Genomic DNA, 21266 nt, shown 5'->3' with positions numbered 1-21266 from the left:
TAGTGCGCATGCATAATCGCATTAACATTTATGTCCTTCCATTGCTAAAGGCTCATGCACATGGTATTTACACAGCGATCTGTGTTATCTCTGCTCAATCCTTCAGACCTACAGGCTGGGCTCCGACAAGGTATTTGTGACCCCCATCTCCACAATAAATTTCCACTATAGATCAGTTCTCACAATTATCACACACTCTCTGGATCAGCCTCCATAGCTAATTCCATAGTTAATATGGATCTCTGACTAGTCAGACCAGACCAAAAAATATATTTACTTGCCTCGCCTCCTGTTGTGGATGCTGCCTTCTCTGCTCTGGATGCCAGTCTGGAAGCATTGGTGTGAAGAGAGTGTCAGGACAAAGTGGCATGGTCGTACCCAGAGGAGTGGTGAGTGATACAGTAGACCATATCCACTTGATACGCTCCCCAGGCCTCCTGTAGCAATGAACGTGTCCATCACTGATGAAAGCATTCGTTGCATATAAAGCTGAGTGGATGAAGAGCTTTCCATTTTCAGTAAAATTGCACCCCTTCTTCAAATGTGGCAAGGTGGCGCCATAGGCATGTGCCCTAGGGCACCATAGGGCATCCTGGCCCTGCCCAGAGGCACTCCATATGCCACTATTTGATCCTTCCATGTGGTACTATATTTTTGTCATAGTGGCCATGGTTCTACATGTATTAACCCTTTCCAATCCACTGTCTGATGTCTGAGGACATTATGATTTAAGGCTGTACAGCTCCGATGTTGGAAGACGTCCGTCGGGGTTCTCTTACTATATATTGCCAGCCTCTCTGTCGTCGGAGCCTATCCAACGTGTCACCTCATGCAGTACTGGCTTTAGCCAGCATATAGCGCTGTTGTATAATGGCAGATAAAGAGTAAGCCCCCTAGGAAAACCAGGATACAAATTGGATTGGAAAGAGTTAAAAGCTATATAATAGAACCTGCTACAGTTATTGTGGAAAATTGGAGGCACATGGTCAAACAGTCTGATGCCTTAGCAGTCTATGGGCTCCATATTATGTATTTTTATGTAGCAGGGGTGCTGTTTGAGTTTAGTCAAAGTTTGGTTGATATATATATTTTCCTGTACTTTTAAATGGGGGCATAGTGTGGTGACTGAGTCTCTGTGGAGGAACAGGAAGTTAGTCAGTGTGAGGCAGCTATGCTGCATGCTCAGGAGCAAGGGATACTGCCTGGAGCAGCTGTGGTAGAAATGGGCATCCGGGCTCCTGAATCAGCTCAGACAGTATTTTCAGATGGCAGAGACTGACCTTGCCATACTACCCTCCCGCAACGTAATCAACGAAAGGACACTTTTGGTGGTAACCACTATTCTTCCACTGGCCCAAAAGTGGGCATAAGGACCCGTATGAGTACTTATTCCCAATAAAGTGAGCTTGTGTGCCACCCTATAATCGGGGCAAACTTTATATGTATATTCTGTAAACCGGATTCAAGTTCTGTTACTGTTCAGCTGCATTAATCGTTTGTCAAGCAGCAAGATGGCATCCCAAGATTACATTACTTTTAATTGACCCTAACGGGCATTCTCTCTATCATGGGCTCAATTTGCATTAAAGCCTCCAGCTGGTCCAACATGGCCTGATGCAGCCCAGGAGGGACTATTGGCACCATCGCCCACCTACATTGACTAGGAAATGTTGATCATCTTACACGGCCGGGGCCTATTCCTGCCAGAACACCTTTTTCAGGCCTCTCAAAGTGTCTCCTTTGCCTATCCTAGATCCTCCTATCTACAAGTACATAGATCCGTAATACAGCGTTTGCACATTTTTACCCCATCACAAAGAGCCTCATGTAGTGCAGAGTATTAGGGAAGCAGAAATGCAGTCCTGAGCTCTCACTCACAACCTGAAGGTTGTGGGTTCAATCCCCGCGTGGTCCCGGCTCAAGGATGACTCATCCTTCCAAGGTCAGTAAAATGAGTCCCCAGCTGGGGAAAAAAAGACTTGGGAAGGCAATGGCAAAACCAGTCTGCCAAGAAAACGTCACGATGTGACGTCACCCTAGGAGTCAGTCATGACTCGGTGCTTCACCAGGGGACTTTACCTTTAGGACCAGCACCCACATCTTCCGCCTGCAATTGTGATTTAGCTTTAGCAGGTTTATCAGGAAGGAATTGGAGCATTCAGATTTCATTTAGAAAGATATTTTGGCAGATTCAGTCAGGTTCGGCTTGTTATAAAGGTTAAGAGACCTGTCAGAGATGCAGCCATGCGGTTTGCAGGTTTCATAACTAAGCACAGTCCTTTCCCGGACAGCAAAGGTGCAATCTACTCCATTCCATTTGACATCATTCTGAGCAGATGTGGGTGGACTTGTCATTTTATTCTATGGGGTGTATTAATAGAGGCCAGTGAGTTGTGCCACATGCCCAACACAGCTCTGCTGAATTTTGACTAGCTCCGAACCATCCATTTCTTCTACTATTATGATAGGAAGCAGCGCTGGAATATTTATACACAACGTATCCTATCTGGGAAGTTAAATCTATACGCTGAGAGATTGCAAGAAAATAACATTTTGACAGTGATTCGTTTTTTTCACAAGTGCTTCTTTGAGAAATGTCCTATTGCTTCCAGCACTTTTGGCACATAAAATGTCATTTTAGATAATACAAAAAAAAAAATCACTGAGGACTTATGAGTTTATAACCTTAGCGGGAGAATTGGAGGATTATACTGTGTTACGGCTATACAATGTGAAATGATCTGCTGGAAGGGAAGAATCACAGAAGACATTGCTTTTGCTTTTGCACCAGGAAAGAAAATCGGAAGTTTATAAATATTTATAGTTTTATGTCAACATATTTATATTTATAGTTTTATACATATTTTATCATTCCTACAAAATTATATAAGGCAGCAACTGGTTGACAATCCATAGCATGGAACCTATTGGTGAATCTCCATAATTAAGCACTATTAAAGGGCTTTTCCCATGACTTAAAGGAATTGTCCAGTTATAAACTATCAATAGCTTATTCCCAGGATAGGTCGTCAATAGTAGATTGGCCGGGTCTGTTTTCTTGGCCCTCCGATAATCAACTTTTTACAGTGTTGGGATGTTTGTGCACTGAGTTGCTTTCTGCAGGAAGCAGACAGCTCCATTATCACTGCAGTGGCCAAGCTTGGTATTGCAGGCTATGCTCTCCTTGAAATGAAGTGGAGCTTTGCCTGTAATTCTACTTTGGAAATTCACTTTGGAAAGTAGGTGGCGCTGCAGACGTATTATACCATCTCCTGTTTCCATACCAAATTTACAGAGAAGTATTGCATGGCCTTTGGGTCTACTTATGTCAATTTTGTGCTCTCCAAAAAGAGAAACTGTACCCCTCCAAACCCCCATCACAGCTTCATCACCCTGCCTATTGGAAGCCTACTATGTGCTAATGAGGAGTAAGAACCCCGAAACAACTCCCCGTAGATGGCTACCTCTTCCTTATGGAGAACACTCTGCTTTGGCTTATTAGAGGGTTGGATATTAGCTTGTAGGGAAACAACTTTCCCATAGGTGGCGCTGCAGAGGTAAAGCACTATTTCCCATTTACTTCTAGGATAATTCAGCTACTTTTTATCGCGATGTTTCATACCTGCTGCATTATATTTGCTAATCTCACTTCTGCTACATTAATACATATTTTAGGATTATTAACAGCATCGTTGAATATATAAACTAGAAATGTATTTTTTAGCAACTTATTTCTTTGCATAATTTGTTTTCTACAATTTAAAACCCTGTGGAAGAAAAATAAATGTCCAGACAGTAACCTTGATTAAGCAATATAACATAGCAAATGCAATTTACAGTTATTGTTGCTTACAGATTAAACAAACATTGGTGATTGGATTCCCAGCCTAGGAGTCTTGTTGCTAAGGAACACTATTACATAATTTAAGCAGTAATTTAATTAATTTTCTTAACAGTGCAGCCTCATATTATACAATTGCAAAATGAGACTACAGTTGAAAATGGTCATGTGATCCTGACGTGCGAAGCAGAAGGAGAACCCATACCAGAGATCACATGGAAGAGAGCCAGCGATGGGAAGACTTTCACTGATGGAGACAGGGTGAGAGATTCCTCAATTGTATATTTTGCCATGACATTTGTGAATGTATTGCTGCTGATTTACACCAGTGCCAGCGAATTAAAATAGCAAAAGCCACCCCCCCCAAAATATATATACACATATTTTGTCCAAAGAACATCCATTCTCCGGAAGAAGTTGTCATTTCGCTGAAAAACTTGTCCTGCAGTTCCATCTCAGACAGATCGGTGAATGATGAGAGTTGTGGTGATTAGATGAACAGCCCTAAAAGTGGTTTCACCATTGGCCTATAAAAGGCTCTCGGAGGCTTCTTGTGCGAAGTGACCTCTTCTTCCGCTTGTGTAGAGCTTGTTGGCTACTAGACACCTCTAGGATGCAGAGAAGAAATTTCACCCCGTTACCAGAGTCTGAGAGGGGCGCATTATTGGGATGTGAAAAGCTGGATGGTCGTATCAACGAATTTTCCCCCACCGGCTGTTCTGTACAGACTGTTAGGGGTGTTGGGACCAGTGGATGTGTGGGGGCTCACAAGCCGACAGGGCTCAGGACACCCCCTACAAACCACTAGTAGAGAGGAGTGTCTAATTGTCCGACAAGCACCAGCAGCTCCAACTGTTTTGTTGTCTGCCATCCAGAGACAAGTGGCGCCATTCTTACACCCCTGTGACTGTCGGAACCATTTTCAGGCACTTGACTGAAAGAAATTTAGTCTCACGGCCCCCATTACATGTACGACCTTTCACAATCACCCCCCATCACCTCTGTTGGTATGGTGTCATGAACCACAAAACTGAACTGCTACGGAGTGGAACTGGGTTGTCTTCGGCAGCAAATCTAGGTTTAGTTTGGGCACTGAAAATCCTGCTTTTGCTGTGGACTGACACACTGCTCCCACCGCTGGTGTGATGGTCTTCGGGGGCCATGGCATACAACAATTGGGCATCTCTAGTAGTGGTACAAGGGACAATGACAGCTCAGCAATATGTTTAGGATCCTACAGCAACATATCCTGCCTCTCATGGAACCCGTATGTTTCTGTGCCCACCTGTATCACATCTTATATCCGAGCTAGAGGTGGTACAACAGGGTACTAGAGCACCATCAGACCAGAGCACCTTAAGGCCTCCTGCACACGACAGGGTCGGATCCAGCATTTGGGATTCTGCAGCGGGAACCGACCCTGTGCCAGTGACCTTACTTTCTCAGATTCTTCATGCCGCTCCATTTCTAGGCGATGATGCGGATCTCGCGGCCTTTCCGCAATGATGATTTCAGAAGGGCCGGGGGGGGGGGGGGGACAGCTTCTATTGACTTCAATAGAAGCCATCCAGGCTGAAACCGAACAGAAATGGAGAGTGCTGGGATTTTTCTGCCGCAAGCGGAAATTGCAGTTGATTTCTACTTGTGTGCAGAAAGCAGCTGTTCTCCATAAAAGGCTATGGGCAGTATTAGCTGCGGAATCCGGCCGCTGGCCCCTAATTCAGCTAATTAGGGATAGCTAACGCTAGGGAAGAGAGAGAGAGGATTCAAAAAGATCTAGAAAAGCTTGCACAGTGGGCAGCGACTAACAGAATGATATTTAACAAGAAGAAATGCAAAGTCCTACATCTCGGCAAGAAAAATGAAAAAAGCCCATACAGAATGGGAAAAAGACTTGGGTGTACTAATAGATCATAGACTGAACATGAGTCAACAATGTGATGCAGCAGCCAAAAAGGCAAACACAATTCTGGGATGTATTAAGAGAAGCATAGAGGCTAGATCACGTGAGGTCATTATCCCCCTCTACTCTTCCTTGGTAAGACCTTATCTGGAATACTGGGTCCAGTTCTGGGCACCTTACTTTAAAAAAGACACAGACAAACTGGAGCAAGTTCAGAGAAGAGTTACCAAGATGTTGAGCGGTCTGTAAATCATGTCCTATGAGGAACGGTTAAAGGATCTGGGAATGTTTAGCTAGCAAGAAAGAAGGCTAAGTAGAGACTTAATAGCTATCTACAAATATCTGAAGGGCTGTCACACTGCGGAGCGATCAGCCCTATTCTCATCTGCACAAGGAAAGATTAGAAACAATGGGATGAAACTGAAAGGGAGGAGACACAGATTAGATATTAGAGAGGGAGGATGATCAATGAGTGGAACAGGTTGCCATGGGAAGTGGAGAGTTCTCCTTCAATGGAAGTGTTCGAATAAAGGCTGGACAGACATCTGCCTGGGATGATTTAGTAAATCCTGCACTGAGCAGGGGGTTGGACTCGATGACCCTGGAGGTCCCTTTCAACTCCATTCTATGATTCTAAATTAAATCCGCCCGGGTGCAGGCGCCCTTAGTTGGAGGCCAGTAGAGATATTAAGTGAAAACTGTAATATTTCAGTAATTTTTTAAAGCATAGATATTAAAAAATTACAAAAAACCCTTAAAATTCTTAAATACATTCAACGTAAAAATTATGATTTTCTGATGTCACATTCACTTTTTTAGAACATTAGTTTTTTATTGTTTTAGGAAGACGCACAAAAAAAATCAATGCTGCTCAGCATCCAAAAAATGCAAATAGTTCAAGGGTATAACAATGCCCAAGTGTTGCAAATTTTTACTGAATTCTTGAACTTTAGAAGAAACCTACAGCTGAGCAGGTAATTGTGTCGCAAATTGTGGAAAATAAAATGAAATGGAAAGAAGCAAATTTATTAGTTTTAAGCCTCCAACACACTTTCTGTGTGTGTGATTTTCACCCAAGCGGCATCATAGAGCACACAGACACCTGTCTGTGAGCCGAGTTATGGACAAGCACGTATCAGTGTGCATGTCCTCATAGCCCTATAATCCGACCGTTTGCTGTCCTTAGATTAAGACAGACAGCATATGGCCCCAAATACTCTAGTGTTCCGGGAGCCTTTGAAACAACCAATGTCCATGTACACCAATCATGACGTAGGGTGAGGATGGAACATAAATGTGTCTTGAATTTCTATCGGGAGGGCTGCAGATTCTCCTTGTGGAGAGTGCTAACTAGGCCTAAAGGGACTTATAAGCCAAGCAGTGATCCTCTGGGAAATTTATTATGCTAATAGTAGATGGTACAATGCCTCTGCAGTACCACATATTGGAAAATGGCTTCTCTATACCTTCCAGTTGGTGGTGATGCAAAGGCATTGTGCCATCTCATTTACATACTAGATTTCCCAAAAGCATTACATGACCTATAATTCTCCTGCCATCTACTTGATTTTCTCCGGTACTCCTCTTGACCTACTTCACAGGACTCTCACCCAAGCAACCTGAACCCTACTGTACACTGATCAGGAGCAAGAGCTCTCTACCTTAGGGTGCTTTCACCATGGCACTAGTATGTGTGTGTGTATATATATGTGTGTATATATATATATATATATATATATATATATATATATATATATATATATATTGTAGCACAGCGGGGTTAAAGAGCACTCCAGACTGTCACTTTTCGTTTCTTTTGGTTTATTTACACAGTCTTTAACAGAAACCTAAATAACTGGGTCTCCAGATGAATAGTAAATAATAGCAACACAAAAGTCTCTGTTCAGGTTTAACCCTCCTCAGTCCGGAGGTGACGCAGGTAAATCGTCAGCTGAGGAAACCATACAAATCCTTAGAGGTGCACAGACCTGTGGATGTCCAGAGCGCCGCTGGTCCTTATGCCTTCACTCTCTCAGGCTCTAGTCCAAGGGCAGGTGTATCCCCTCCAGGGGTCCTGCTGCAACCAGGTAATGCCTCGTCCACAACGCCTCTCTCTGGAAGTCACAATGTAACTGCAGCCTGTATCTCCCAGGCACAAACACACCTCCTTCTACCTCCCACCTGTCTCCTTAAATGGCATGCTGGACAGGCAGTAAGATCTGGCCTGGAGTGATAGAGGACCGGACTACCTCACAGAGGCTAATAACCTCTGTGACACATACCTTCCACTCCAGACCATTCCTCTTACCCTGTTACAATACATATATATATATATATATATATATATATATATATATATATATTCCTAAGAATAGTCTGACACTTCTTGTTCCGTAGGGAAAACCTCTCAACTGTCATCTCACTATAATTACAGGCAAGGTTACAATAAGCAGTAACACATATATAGATAGCACAGGATCCACTATTCACAATAGCTGATGATCATAGTTCACCTCCTCCCCCTCCCTGCACGGGTCACAGAGCATGTCCACAACATTCTCCCATAATAGTCAATAGGTCCTCTCTTATCCATTGTGTATGGCGCATGAGGCTGCTGTAAAACATATTTCTAAGTGCTGTTAACTGCAGCAGGCGAAATGGCTGTCCCTACAGTGATGTACAAATGACAGAATAAAAAAATATATATAATCAGAAAGTAAAAACAAATTAGAAATATAGAAAACGTTTCACTATCATTTAGTAAAAAAAATGGGTGATGCTTTCCCTTTAAATGTCTAGTAAATGATGTCACAATGATCACGCTCATGAACCTGTATAGCAACTTTGTAGCAATTTGCACCACGTTTGCCGACTACTGAACTGTTATTCTACTGGTTTTATCCTTTGTTTATGCCCCTGAATGTAAAGTTAATGACCGCTAGTTACAGAGTTAAGCAGTAAAGTCTCAGCCTGTGGACACTTGCTAGAAGACACGTAAATTATGGATGGTCTTGTTTATATTTATGAAGGCACTTGAAATATTTCTTGCCTGGAGGAATGAGATTTCTTTTCTCTTCCTTATCTCTGCCACTATTATTTTGTTCTAAATAGCCTTGGAAAAATGCACCTGGAAAAACTCATTTCTCAACAATTACTGTATTATATATTACAGTGGAGGGCCGTGCCAATATAAATGCCCTTCCAGCTATTTCATTTCACATTAGCTCTGATTGTTGATTCACTTAGAATGAGGTTGTCAATTCAGGGCAAGGAGAGCAGCCATCAGTCAGACTGCATTCTTATCAGAGGTAGTTAATAAGTCACCATGCTTCCATCCTAAAAACAGATTTACAGAATTCATTTCCTCTCTGCCAGGAATCATTCTCTTAAAGGGCCACTTTGACAAAACATATTTTTCTATCCCTGCCTCCTTCCTCTAATTGCCTGTCACACTCTGGATGTCTCCTTTGTGTATTACCGTCACTTCCATGCAGTGCGGCCCCCTATCTGATGCTTATCAGGCACCATCGTGAGAGTGAGATTTTTTTTTTCAATTTCACATCTATCCCATGATGCATCAGCACAGCATCAGCCAGAGTCTGTACCATATTATACCATAGTATACAGTCAGGAGGATGAGCTGTGATCTCCTCTGTTATAACTGTGTGACAGTAGCTGTCTAATCAACATCAGTAACTGTGATAGGAGTGCCGTATTTCCCATTAAGTAGTTTATGTAGTAGGGTCCATGTAATAGCATCACACAAACTGAGAAATTGACTAGAATCTATAATGCTAAGTAGATCTGAGCTGGTCACAATTGAGATCACATGACCATCCAAGCAAGAAGAGGCCAGGAGTTTCAGATGCAAAAAAAATAACTAACCACATACTAACTCACTTACATACACTAGGGGAACAGTGATACATAATGAATGAGCAGAAACGTCACCGGATTGGCCCCTTAAGGTCCAATTCACACAGGCCGTAGTATGCCACAAACAGTAGATGGCTCCATAATAGCCCATGACCAATAGTCTGTGTGATTATAATCACTGCATGTCTTGTCCTGTCAGTTTTCAAGGACAAGTATAGTAAATACAATGTGCAGTGTCACTGGAGATCGTATCGCACACAGATGGGTGTTCCTGTGCCGTCCGATGCGAGTTGCACCTACGTTTTTGGGGCGCAAATTGCAATACGGCAGTTTTAATCCAGCCTAAAAAAATGTAAAATATATTACATTTTTCTCTAAATAAGAACCAGCTGATTGACTTATTTCCATCCAGGGCATAGCCAAGGTCTTATGAGCTCTAAAACAAATATTAAATCTGTTCCCCATTGAATAATTAGGCCCCCACTTTAGCCCCATATAATATTAGGCAGCTCATTCAGCAGGCGGGGATTTTAAATCCCCGGCTACTGAATACTACTCACAGCAGTTCAGGAGAACTGCCGGCCAGACGCGGCTGAACTCCGGCTGCAGCGGAAAGGTGAGTATACCTTTTTTTTTTATTTTTACACATTTTAGGATGATTTTCAGGTAAGGGCTTATATTTTTAAGCCCTTCCCGAAAATTCATCCCGCACTCGCCGGCAGCCCATTGCTTTCAATGGAGCCGGCTGTATTGCCGACTCCATTGAATTCAATGGTCAGTGCTCGTTTAATCGAGACGAGTACCGCGTGGTGCTCGTCTCGAGTAACGAATATCTCGAGCACCCTAATACTCGAACGAGCATCAAGCTCGGACGAGTATGCTCGCTCATCTCTCATGTTATAGTATTAGTTCCTCCACTATACCCCTGTACAATATTAAAGAGGTTTTCTGGTTACTAGACAGCCCCGCTTCAAAAGGCTGAAGGGGTTAAAATAATAAACTGAAACATGCTTACCCCTCCATGGCCGCTGCGGTCCAACGATGCTGCCCCGCTGTGGTCCCGGTGGTTGTTGTGATCACTGATGTCACAGGAACTCAGGTGACTGCTGCAGCCAATGAGAGACTGCAGCATCCCTACTTGTGGGATCAGCCTCCACATCCTAAACGCCATGATGCCAGGAGTTGAGGAATTTGAGATTGCAGGCTCTCATTGGCTGCAGTTGTCACCTGAGTTCCTGTGACGTCAGTGACCACAATAATCACCGGGAGCACAGAAGGCCTGCAACACTGGATTCAGTCAGCCATGGAGGGGAATGTATGTGGTAGTTTATTATGTTAACCCCTTCAGCCCTAATAAATGAGGTTGTCCAGTAACCAGACAACCCCTTTAATGACTCCACTTTGCCTCCATATAATAATTCTATGCAATAGAAGGTGCCCCCATACAGTAGTAGTGGCTCTACTATGCTCCGATACAATATTAATGACTCCACTGTGTCTCCATACAATAATTGCACTTACACAATAATAGTGTCCCTATATAGTGGTAGTGCCTCCACTGTGCCCCTATACTATATGAATGTCCCATTCAATAATTGTGTGATCCCATACACTAATAGTGCCCCCTTATTTGGTAATAGTGCCCTGACTATGCCCATGTACAATAACAGTGCCCCCTTTACTTTCTTATGAGTAATGCATTTTAATCAAGCCGTATTATATTTTTTATGTATGTGTAAATTAGTCCCCACGTAAGTTATGGAGGTCTCCTCAGTTGGATTTGGTATATATATGTAATTAATGTACAGTAACATGTAATATTTTGGGTCATATTTTCTGATATTAACAGAGCCAAGATGATCGTATAGAAAGTGTAGGACATCATGGGAAGTCCACTTTGCGGATTAGAAATGTGATGCTATCAGACGCAGGAAGATACGACTGCGAAGCAGCCAGCAGAATCGGCGGCCACCAGAAGAGCATGTATCTCAATGTTGAATGTAAGTTTTCAAATTATTTTTACTTTGTATGTTTGGAAATACGACAGAAATACTACAAAAATGTGCTGATCTGATTTGATGCACTCAATATCATTATTCATCCTGACTTCAGTTCTTGTAAGAAAATTGGAAAACATTGAAAATGAAGTATTTATTTCCATATGGTAATACTTAGTGGGGCTCCTTTGGCCCTAATGACATCAGATAATCTCTGTGGCATACTTTCTACTAATGTATCATACATTTCCCTCCATTCATCTTGCAAACATCTAATGAATTTTCTCAAAGGAGATTGAGGTTGTTCATATTTCCTGACTGGACATTTCAGTTCATCCTAAATATATTTGGTAGGGTTCAGGTCAGGATTCTGTACAGATCAGTCAGATTGTGGAACATTCATATCCACAAACCAACGTAAAACAGTGTTGGATTTGTGACAAGGCACGTTGTCTTGTTGTAAGTATGGCCGACCATTCCCAGAATATTGACACATTATCAGGGGCACATTATTGTCTAGAATGTCAAGGTCAATTCAGTGTCTATGGGTCTTGCTACCACAACCAACGGACCAAGACCATGCCACGTAAAACATCTCCAGACCATAATGGAACCTTCGCCATACTTAACTGTTGGCACAACACACTCAGGCAAAAAGCGTTCCTCAGGTGTCCTCCACACCCAGGTATGTCCATCTGGTTTGAAGATGGAGTGGCATAATTCATCGCTCCATAGAACATTTTTCCAATACTCCATTGTCCAGTGACGATAGTCCTTGCACCATTATATACGTGCTGGTGCATCTTCATTAAGGCCTCGTTCAGAAGAGCATGTTTATGTGCGTACATATGTCCACACAAAACTCTGCATCTATCATTGAATTCACTGAATGGCAGAGCGCTGCCTGTGATTGGCTGAGCACTGTGACCAATCACAGGCAGCACTCAGCTGTCATTCAAAGAAAGCCAATCAGACGCAGAGCTTCAGAGCAGAACAAGCTGTTAGACGTGCCTGAGCACTAGCAGCTGAGGAGAGGTGAGTATATATATTTTTTTATGTTTTAGTACAGATGGGGATGATTTTCAGGGAAGGGCTTATATTTAAAGCTCCTCCCCGAAAATCACTGCAGGGGTTGCCAGCAGGCCATTGCTTTCAATGGGGCCGCTGGCAGCAGCGGCAGCCCCATTGAGAGCAATTCTGCATGGAGCTTTGTTTACTCGTGCTTTGGCACGTGCGTGGATGCGCAGATTTTTGCGCACCTACACACGTGCAAATGCACGCTCATGTGAATGAGGCCTAAGGATGAATGCGCACGGGCAGATTTGAATTGCGGAATCCGGAGTAAGCGATTGACTCCGGATTCCGCAGCAATTACCCTCCATAGAATGCAATGCAAAGATAATTCTTCATGCACACAAGCAGAAACCAATTGTGGTTTCCGCTCATGGACGAAAAATCACAGCATGCTCCATTTTCCTGTGGAATCTGCATGTGCAGCTTACATTGAAGTCAATAGAAGCCGCCCGGCCCATTGACCGTCCGTGGAAAAAGCAGGAGTTTAAAAAACAAACTGTACTGTGCATGATTGCGAAATGTGCGGACAATCCGCAGAACAGAAAAGAGAAAGAAAATACAGGTACGCATGGATGCCCGCTGGGCACAGGGTCGGATTTTGCTGCAGGCTCATGTATGCGGAATCTGAGCCGCCTGTGTGCATGCAGCGTTAGACAACTCACCAGAAGTTTGCAGGATGCATGGAGGGAAATATCCTGCATGGAGGAAAATACCAGCTGAAGTGTATCAGACATTAGTAAAACGTTTGCCACAGAGTGTATACAATGTCATTAAGGTCAAAGGAGTCCGCTACAGGATGTACCATGAAAGTCAGATAGGTGTGGGTCTCACTTCTCAGACCTGTAACTATCTCAATTTCTGTCCCTGGCTGTCCCCAAGCTGACCCACAAGAAGCCCTGGTACCATTAAAAGAAAGTTTCAGCTGTGCAAGATGATGAAAGTAGAACACTACTTCTGATCTATGTTGGCATCACACACGTAGGCACTTTTCTATGTTTTTATTTTTTATAGGCTCAGAAATCCTCTTTAAGGGTGCCTACCCACTTGCGATTTTTTTTCCTGTGATGTTTTGCGTTTTTTCTCAAGAGCAATTAGTATAGAATGTGTTCTTGTCCATCTGGGTTTTTTTTTCCGTTTCGTGGGGTTTTTTCACATAGGAACTGTCAGTTGCATATGTCTCCTTATTTTTCTCTTAATGCCCCCATGATTGTCAATGGAGGGCTGCAAAAAAACGCCGCGAAAAACGTGCAAAAACCGCGCGAAAATCGGCAACGCAAGTGGGTAGGCGCCCTTAGGGTGGGTTCACACGATAGTATGTGTATGCGTTAATCCACGTGTACATGCGTGCGTTGAAACGTGCGTGCAAACCGGACTCCCGTGCTGCGTGTCCCAGAGGAGCCAATGTAAAGAGCAGCGCAGTACGGACCAAACAGCAGTAAAAACACGGGCATATGAACACTTCATAGGAACTACATGGTTTAATAGGCGCACGGTTTTCTGCGCACGTATGTACGCGCGAAAATACACTCCTCTGAACGTACCCTTAGGCCTCATGTCCATGGGCAAATTAAGATTTTAGATCCGCACGCGGATCCGCATCCCATAGGGATGCATTGACTACCCACGGGTAGATAAATACCCCCGGATGGTCAATAAAAGTCAATTAAAAAAAAAATGGAGCATTAAAAAAAATGGACATGCTCCATTTTAGTGCGGGTCTCCCACGCGGACGGCTCCCGCAGGCTTCTATTGAAGCCTATGGAAGCCATCCAGATCCGCGGGAGACCTAAAATAAGAATAACTCACCCGCAGCGGACTGGGAAAGTTCTTCTCTTCTTCACGGCCAGATCTTCTTTCTGCGGCCCGGCGGATGTGCCCGGCGCATGCGCGCGGCACGCAGCCGGCGTGCCGAGCACATCCGCCGGCCGAAGAAAGAAGATCTGGCCGTGAAGAGGAGAAGATTTGCCGGTCCGCTGCGGGTGAGTTAACTGTGATTTTCAGCGCTCATGTCCGCGGGGCAGGAGGGACCCACTATTCTCCATGTAGAATCCGTAGCGGGCCTGATTTTCCCCGTGGACATGAGGCCTTAGGCTGGTTTTATATGCAGTCTTGTTTTGCAAAATGCCACATTTTATTTTTTGGCATTTAACACAGGCACTTCCTTTACAGCAAATAATATTGCATCCAGACATTTACTGTTAGTCGATAGTAAAATATGACACACCCTGCAAGCACATTCTGGGGAATATTTATTAAATCTTGTCTGTCAAATTTCAAATGATGTTTCCTGTTACTTTGTTACTATTTTCACTCCATATATAATTTCCGTTTTTTATCTTCCGTACTTCATCATGATTTTTCTCTTTTCGTCAGAGCCTGCTCCAATCTCATATTGAAGTTCCATCTGCATTTGTAACAAATCAATGTAAATGTTCCAAAGCAAAAGTGATTCATTTGTAATACTCATTGCAAACTTTGTCTTCCCACAGACGCACCGAAATTTATTTCAAATCAAACCATCTATTATTCCTGGGAAAACAATCCAATTAATATTAGTTGTGATGTTATCTCCAACCCTCCATCATCAATTTTCTGGAGTAGAGAAAAAATTCTGCTACCAGCGCGGAATATAACGAATATAAAAACTTACAGGGATGGAAAGAAGATTTTGTTAGAGGTGAGAACAATTCTAAGAGCTTTGCTGGTAATATTATGCATTTGCATTGATGTCATTTTCTATGCTAGTAGAATTGTTCATAAGGGCTAAAACACATGGCTGTATGCGCGACTACGATCGCTGCCACGGAGCGTAGTGGTGCATGAACAGGTTTTTGGTTTTTTTCAGAGTTTTCAAACTAAACTATGGACTCGGTCACACAAGCGTGCATTTGCACTCGTATGTGCGCACAAATCCGCGCATCCACGGACGCGTGAACGAAGCTCCGTGTCCATTGCTTTCAATGGGGCCACTGCTGCTGCCGTCCTCCCCATTGAAAGCAATGGGCTGCCGGCAACCCCTGCAGTGATTTTCAGGGGAGGGCTTTAAATATAAGCCCTTCCCTGAAAATCATCCCTAGAATGCATAAAAAAATACAAAATATATATACTCACCTCTCCGCCGCTGTGGGGGCTCATAATTCAATGAATGCCTGTGATTGACTGAGCGATGTGACCAATCACAGGCAGCGTTCAGCTGTCATTCAATGAATTTGCTGAGCTCCACCTGTGATTGGCTGAGTGCTCAGCCAATCGGACAAAGCCCTTTCAGCAGGCAGAGATTTTAAATCCCTGCCTGCTGAAAGAACTTTAGAGCAGTGCAGGGGGACAAAGCCGCTACAAGCGCCTCAGACCTAACTGCAGCGGAGGGGTGAGTATATATATTTTTTATTTTTATACACATGCAAGGGATGATTTTCAGGGAAGTGCTTATATTTAAAGCCCTTCCCCGAAAATCACTGCAGTGGCTTGCCGGCAGCCCATTAAAAGCAATGGAAGAACAGCGTCATTCTTTAATTATGGATCTGGGAGATCCATAATTACTGAACACTGTGACAGTGCTGTCACAGTGTTCAGTGATAAGGGGACTCCCCATGGGGAATATTTCTGTGCAGCATGGATCTATGCAGTGCACGCATGTCCTATCTTTTGCAGGTGCGCCCATTTGCACGCACGTACATGTGAATACATTATAGGAAACCAATGGTTCAAATAGATGTGTGGTTTTGTGCGCACGATTGTATGCATATAAACATGCTCCTCTGAATGATTCCTATAGCAAGCAAGTTTGAATAAAACAGCGGGAAGAAAGGTCCTGCCCTATCTTTCCTACACGAAGCATTGACTACATGTGCGAAAAATAGGGCAAATCCTTGCTTTTCTCGCCCGTTAATAATACCACTAATGAAAATAAAACCATTGAATTCAGTGTTTTTGTTTCGTCCTGTTATGCGGCCGTGATTATCACATTCATGTGAAGAAGCCCTAAAACTCTGTATACAGTTGTAGTGAAGCTGAATTTCTAACTTAAAAGGGTCTTCAGTCCAATACTCTTACTGTATCCTCAGGATACATTATCAATAGTATATCAGTGGGAGGTCTACCGTAACCGCTGCCAATCAGCTGATTTGAATGATTAAGGCGATCCTGTCATTCAAAAAAAAATCATTACTTACCTATTCCTCCCCAGACAGTCTTCTTATCACATCTTCACCTTACTGAACTTCTCCTGGCTCCTCCAATCCCCAGGGTCACGTCACCTCCAGTCAGCCGGATCCTCTTCTTCCTGTTATGTAGCGTACATTCTCGGCATTCTGCTTCCTGCAGGTCAGTGTAGCTGGTCACTAGTGACATAGCATTCACTGCCTAGCAGGGAATGCAGAATCCTCGGCAGCTTGCTTCAGCGCGCAGGCATGGGGTCTCGCCACTAGTGTTCTTATAGTGTTAGGAGGAGGCTCCAATTTTGTAAATTTTGAGTTTGTTAAGTCATTTGCGTCTGAATTGCGGGATTTGAGCCCTCCCATACAGGTCTCTTGAATCGACTCCACCCCGTTGACTGCGGGGCTAGTTAAGAAGATTACACCTGAACTAACGTTCCCTGTAGGAGCATTTCATACAGACACCTGTCCGTTCCTTGCCATGGAGAATTTATCTGTCGATATTCTGTTGGGGTTACTGTGGTTACATCTTCACAACCCCGTTATTGATTGGGCAGCCTCTGAGTTGATACAGTGGGGAGCGGGCTCTGGAGATCATTTAACATCTGTTCAACTGAATTCGTCCAGTTGTGAGATTTCTGGCCTGCCTAAGTACTTAGAGGAGTTTGCTGATGTATTTTCCAAGCAACCTTCAGACGTGTTGCCCACTCATAGGGGGCAAAATTAATCTTGTTCCTGGGGGTAAGATTCCCAAGGGGGGAATTTACAATGTTACAGTCCCTGAATTGGAGGCTATGAAGGAGTATGTAACTGAGAGTTTAGCCAAGTGGCATATTCGTCCTTCTGCGTCTCCTGCGGGGGCTGGGCTCTTCTTTGTGGAAAAGAAGGATGGTAGTCTCCGGCCTTGTATTGATTATCGAGCATTGAACAAGATTACTGTGAAAAATCATGGATCTTCCGGTTTCTCGGGGACACTCGGTCATATGGGTGGTAGTTGACCATTTTTCTAAGACGGCACATTTTGTCCCTCTCAAGAAGTTACCGTCGGCTCCTGAATTAGCCTCCATTTTCATCAAGGAAGTAGTGTGTTTACATGGCATCCCTGAGAATGTGGTGTCAGACCGGAGGCTGCAGTTTGTTGCCAGGCTTTGGCGTGCTTTTTGTAAAAGCATTGGAGTTGGGTTGTCGTTTTCCACGGCTTTTCACCCGGAATCCAATGGGCAGACTGAGCGCATGAACCAAGAGCTAATTCAGTACCTCAGGTTATATTTCAGTGATCGTCAGGATCAGTGGGCAGATTTTTTGGCTTTGGCAGAGTTAATAATCATTGTAATTCTGCTTCCGGAACTTCACCGTTTTTCTGCAAAGCTGGCTATCATCCCAGGTGTTCCTTTTCTGTGTCACCGGTGTCTGAGAATCCTTCGGCGGATTCTATGGTCAAGAGGCTTCAGGAGATTTGGAGGGAGGCACGTCGTAATTTGGAGCATTCTCGCGGGGTCATGCCAAGAAATAATGTTAACAGACGCACTGTCTCTGACTCTTTTTCGATTGGTCAGTTGGTTTATTTATCTTCCAAGAATTTTAAATTAAAGGTTCCCGCATTGAAACTGGCTCCGCAATTTGTGAGACCCTTTTAGACCCTAATCCTGTGGATTACGAATTGGCATTACCGGATTCTTGAAAGATTCATAGAGTTTTTTCATAAATCTTTGTTGAAAAGATACAGAGGCCCCCCGTAATAGGGGGGGTACTGTTAGGAGGAGGCTCACCGCTGGGGGCGTTGGTCCTCGGCGTGGGCGTGTTAGCCTTCCCGGTGCTGTCAGCGTTTGTGCGGGCGCCGCTGCTCAGGGTTTGCCCGTGTTGGTGGATCCTCAGGCTGGTTGGCGGTGCGGCCTCGCCACGTGCGCGGGCGCGTTCATGCTAGCCGGGCTCTGGGTTCCGCTGTTAGGAGGCGTGGTTAGAGGGAGGCCAGATTTATAGCATCAACGGTCAGCGCACCATCAAGCTGCACCCCCCCGTAGGCGGAGACTCCTGTATTTAGCTCGGCTGATACTGGATTTCAGTGCCAGTGTTTGATTTGTCCTGTCCAGCTAACACCCGCTACTTCTTTCTGTCTCCAGTTGTCTGGCTCGGCTATTCCTTGACTCTGAGCTTGTCTCTCCCTCGGTTTGACTTTCCTGTTTTGGCTTGACCTGGCTTTTCCCTGACTCTGAGGTTTTGTGTTCGTTAGTTGTTTTATTGTTAGTTGGTCTTTTCTGTCCCTTCTGTCACGGGATTCCCCTTAGTGCAGAATAGGGACCGCCGCCCAGTTGTCGCCCTGGGGTTAAGCCCACGGGGGCAAGTAGGCAGGGACAGGGAAGAGGGCTGTTGTAGGGACTTCCGTGCCCCCTGGTTCCTAACCAGTCATGACATATAGTATATGATTAATCACGACGAGTCACTTTGCATGCGCAGCCGTGGCAATAGTTCGTACCCATGCTAAAGCAGGCTGCCAAGGATTCGGCATTCCCTGCTAGGCAGTGAATGCTATGTCACTAGTGACTGGGTACACTGACCTGCAGGAAGCAGAACACTGAGAATGTACATAACATCACAGCAAAAAGAGAATCCAGCCGGCTGGAGGTGACGTGACCTGGGGGACTGGAAAGGTCAGGAGAAGACAGGTGAGAAGAAGATGCGGTAAGAAGACTGCCTGGGAAGGAATAGGTAAGTGTTGAATTTTTTTTTTTATGACAAAACCCCTTTTAAAACAGGGCTTCTTCACATGGGCACGATTTTGTCCCGTTATGCATGATTATCACGGCTGCATACCAAAATGGAAGGAAAACATTGATTTCAATGGTTTATTTTTCATTAGCAGTATTCTCACCCGTTAATAGTATGGGCAAGAAAAGATAGGACTTACCCTAGTCAGAGAAGAAGAAAAAATCCTGAGCATAGTTGGGCATACAGCCTTGTATTTCCCCCTCTAACTGCAGATTTTTAAATGCTCTCTGGGTTGTGGATATGACGTGTAAGTTCACAGTGGATTTCATTAAATTCAAAGCAAAAAGTGAAATCTGCAGCTAGGTCCACATCAAGATCCAGATCATAATCATGTGTGGATTTCAATGCGGATTTTGGTACGGGAATTTTGTGTGGATTCACATTTTATATTTACCCTGTTTCTGAAAGTAGCCTAAAGGACCCCATACATGTTCACCAACACTTGCTTGAAAACTGTTTCCCCCCGGTCCACTGTAGACTTGAATGTTTTGCCTATCGGAACACTCATGAGCTATAGGGAGGTAAGCCGCAGACTGGTAGCTCTGGTGGTAGCTTATTTTTTGGGTAATAAAAGTAAAGGACAGAGCATTGAAATTCAATGTCTCTGATCCCTTTTTTTCCCTAACATCACCAGTCGGAGAAAAGTTGAGCCACCCACATACACACCAGAGTTGCCCAACCCCGCTGTTATTGGTGGTTTCAGATGACTGAAGTCAAATGTACATAGGGAACTTAAAAAGGGTTGTCTAGTTGTAAATTATTGATGGTCTATCCTTAACTAGACAATCCCTTTAAGGACGATGCTTTAGTTGTGATCTGATGTTTGTATCTGCGCTCTGCTACAGTATGCCATTTTCTGCTTAGCTAAATTCTAATAAAAACAGATTAAACATAAATCTGAAAAAAAAAGCTAAAATACTGAAGACGTTCATTATTAATCATGTCTTTGAAGAGTAATAAAGTGGATTAAAGCTAAGTAAGGAACATAGTGCTAGAGCGTTCATTTCAATAAATATATCATTTCTGTCATCCGAGACATTGTCCTACTCAAAGAAAATAAACCAGCGCAGTGAATAATGAATACGGCAGTGATTATACACTCTGTCTACAGATATCTTAACACGGGTTTATGACTTACAGCTTGATAAATGTTTGTTTAGGCTGCTAGGTCCGAAGACCTTTGATGATTAATGGGACAGAAAAAAATCCTCTCCATAATTCTTCCTGGTGCTTACAAAATTGAGGACACGGAATATCCAAGAAGTTGAATGTAGCCCAATTTTATTAGAGAATGTTTGGCAAATAAGGCTGCCAAAAAAACTAAACCAAAGTATGTGCATATTGATGGAAATAATCAAAATTATTAATTCATAAATCATTGACCAAAGCAGACAGTAACTTTTCAGACTCCTTCTGCGCATCTAACAGCTATGTGGGCAGCAGTAATATTGTAATATTCACTGGCGGAAATTGAAAGGGTTACACTGAAAAGAAATTGGTGAAATTTTATGAAACATGGTCAATATGTGCCCAGGATAAACAATAGACAATTGAACAAAGTTGATTAATGATCAGTTGAGGATTCGGTAAGAAGGGTACCAACCGTGAGCACCTACATGCTCTTGGATCCTTACATGCATTGAATCAACCTTGTT

The 21266-nt window shown here is 43.6% G+C and overlaps 1 protein-coding gene across 1 annotated transcript in view; it reads left to right on the top strand.

Moving 5' to 3' along the window:
• The window catches only part of NCAM2 (neural cell adhesion molecule 2), a 455107-nt gene that overhangs the window by 292923 nt on the left and 140918 nt on the right, over window positions 1-21266 (top strand). Inside the window, exons 8-10 of the mRNA XM_066599100.1 lie at window positions 3957-4102; window positions 11470-11620; window positions 15181-15368. Coding sequence (XP_066455197.1) covers window positions 3957-4102; window positions 11470-11620; window positions 15181-15368 — 485 coding nt within the window. The remainder of the gene's footprint in view (window positions 1-3956; window positions 4103-11469; window positions 11621-15180; window positions 15369-21266) is intronic.

Source organism: Eleutherodactylus coqui, chromosome 4, assembly GCF_035609145.1.
Source record: "Eleutherodactylus coqui strain aEleCoq1 chromosome 4, aEleCoq1.hap1, whole genome shotgun sequence".
Classification (NCBI taxonomy): Eukaryota; Metazoa; Chordata; class Amphibia; order Anura; family Eleutherodactylidae; genus Eleutherodactylus; species Eleutherodactylus coqui.
This window is presented reverse-complemented; position numbering and strand designations above follow the sequence as displayed.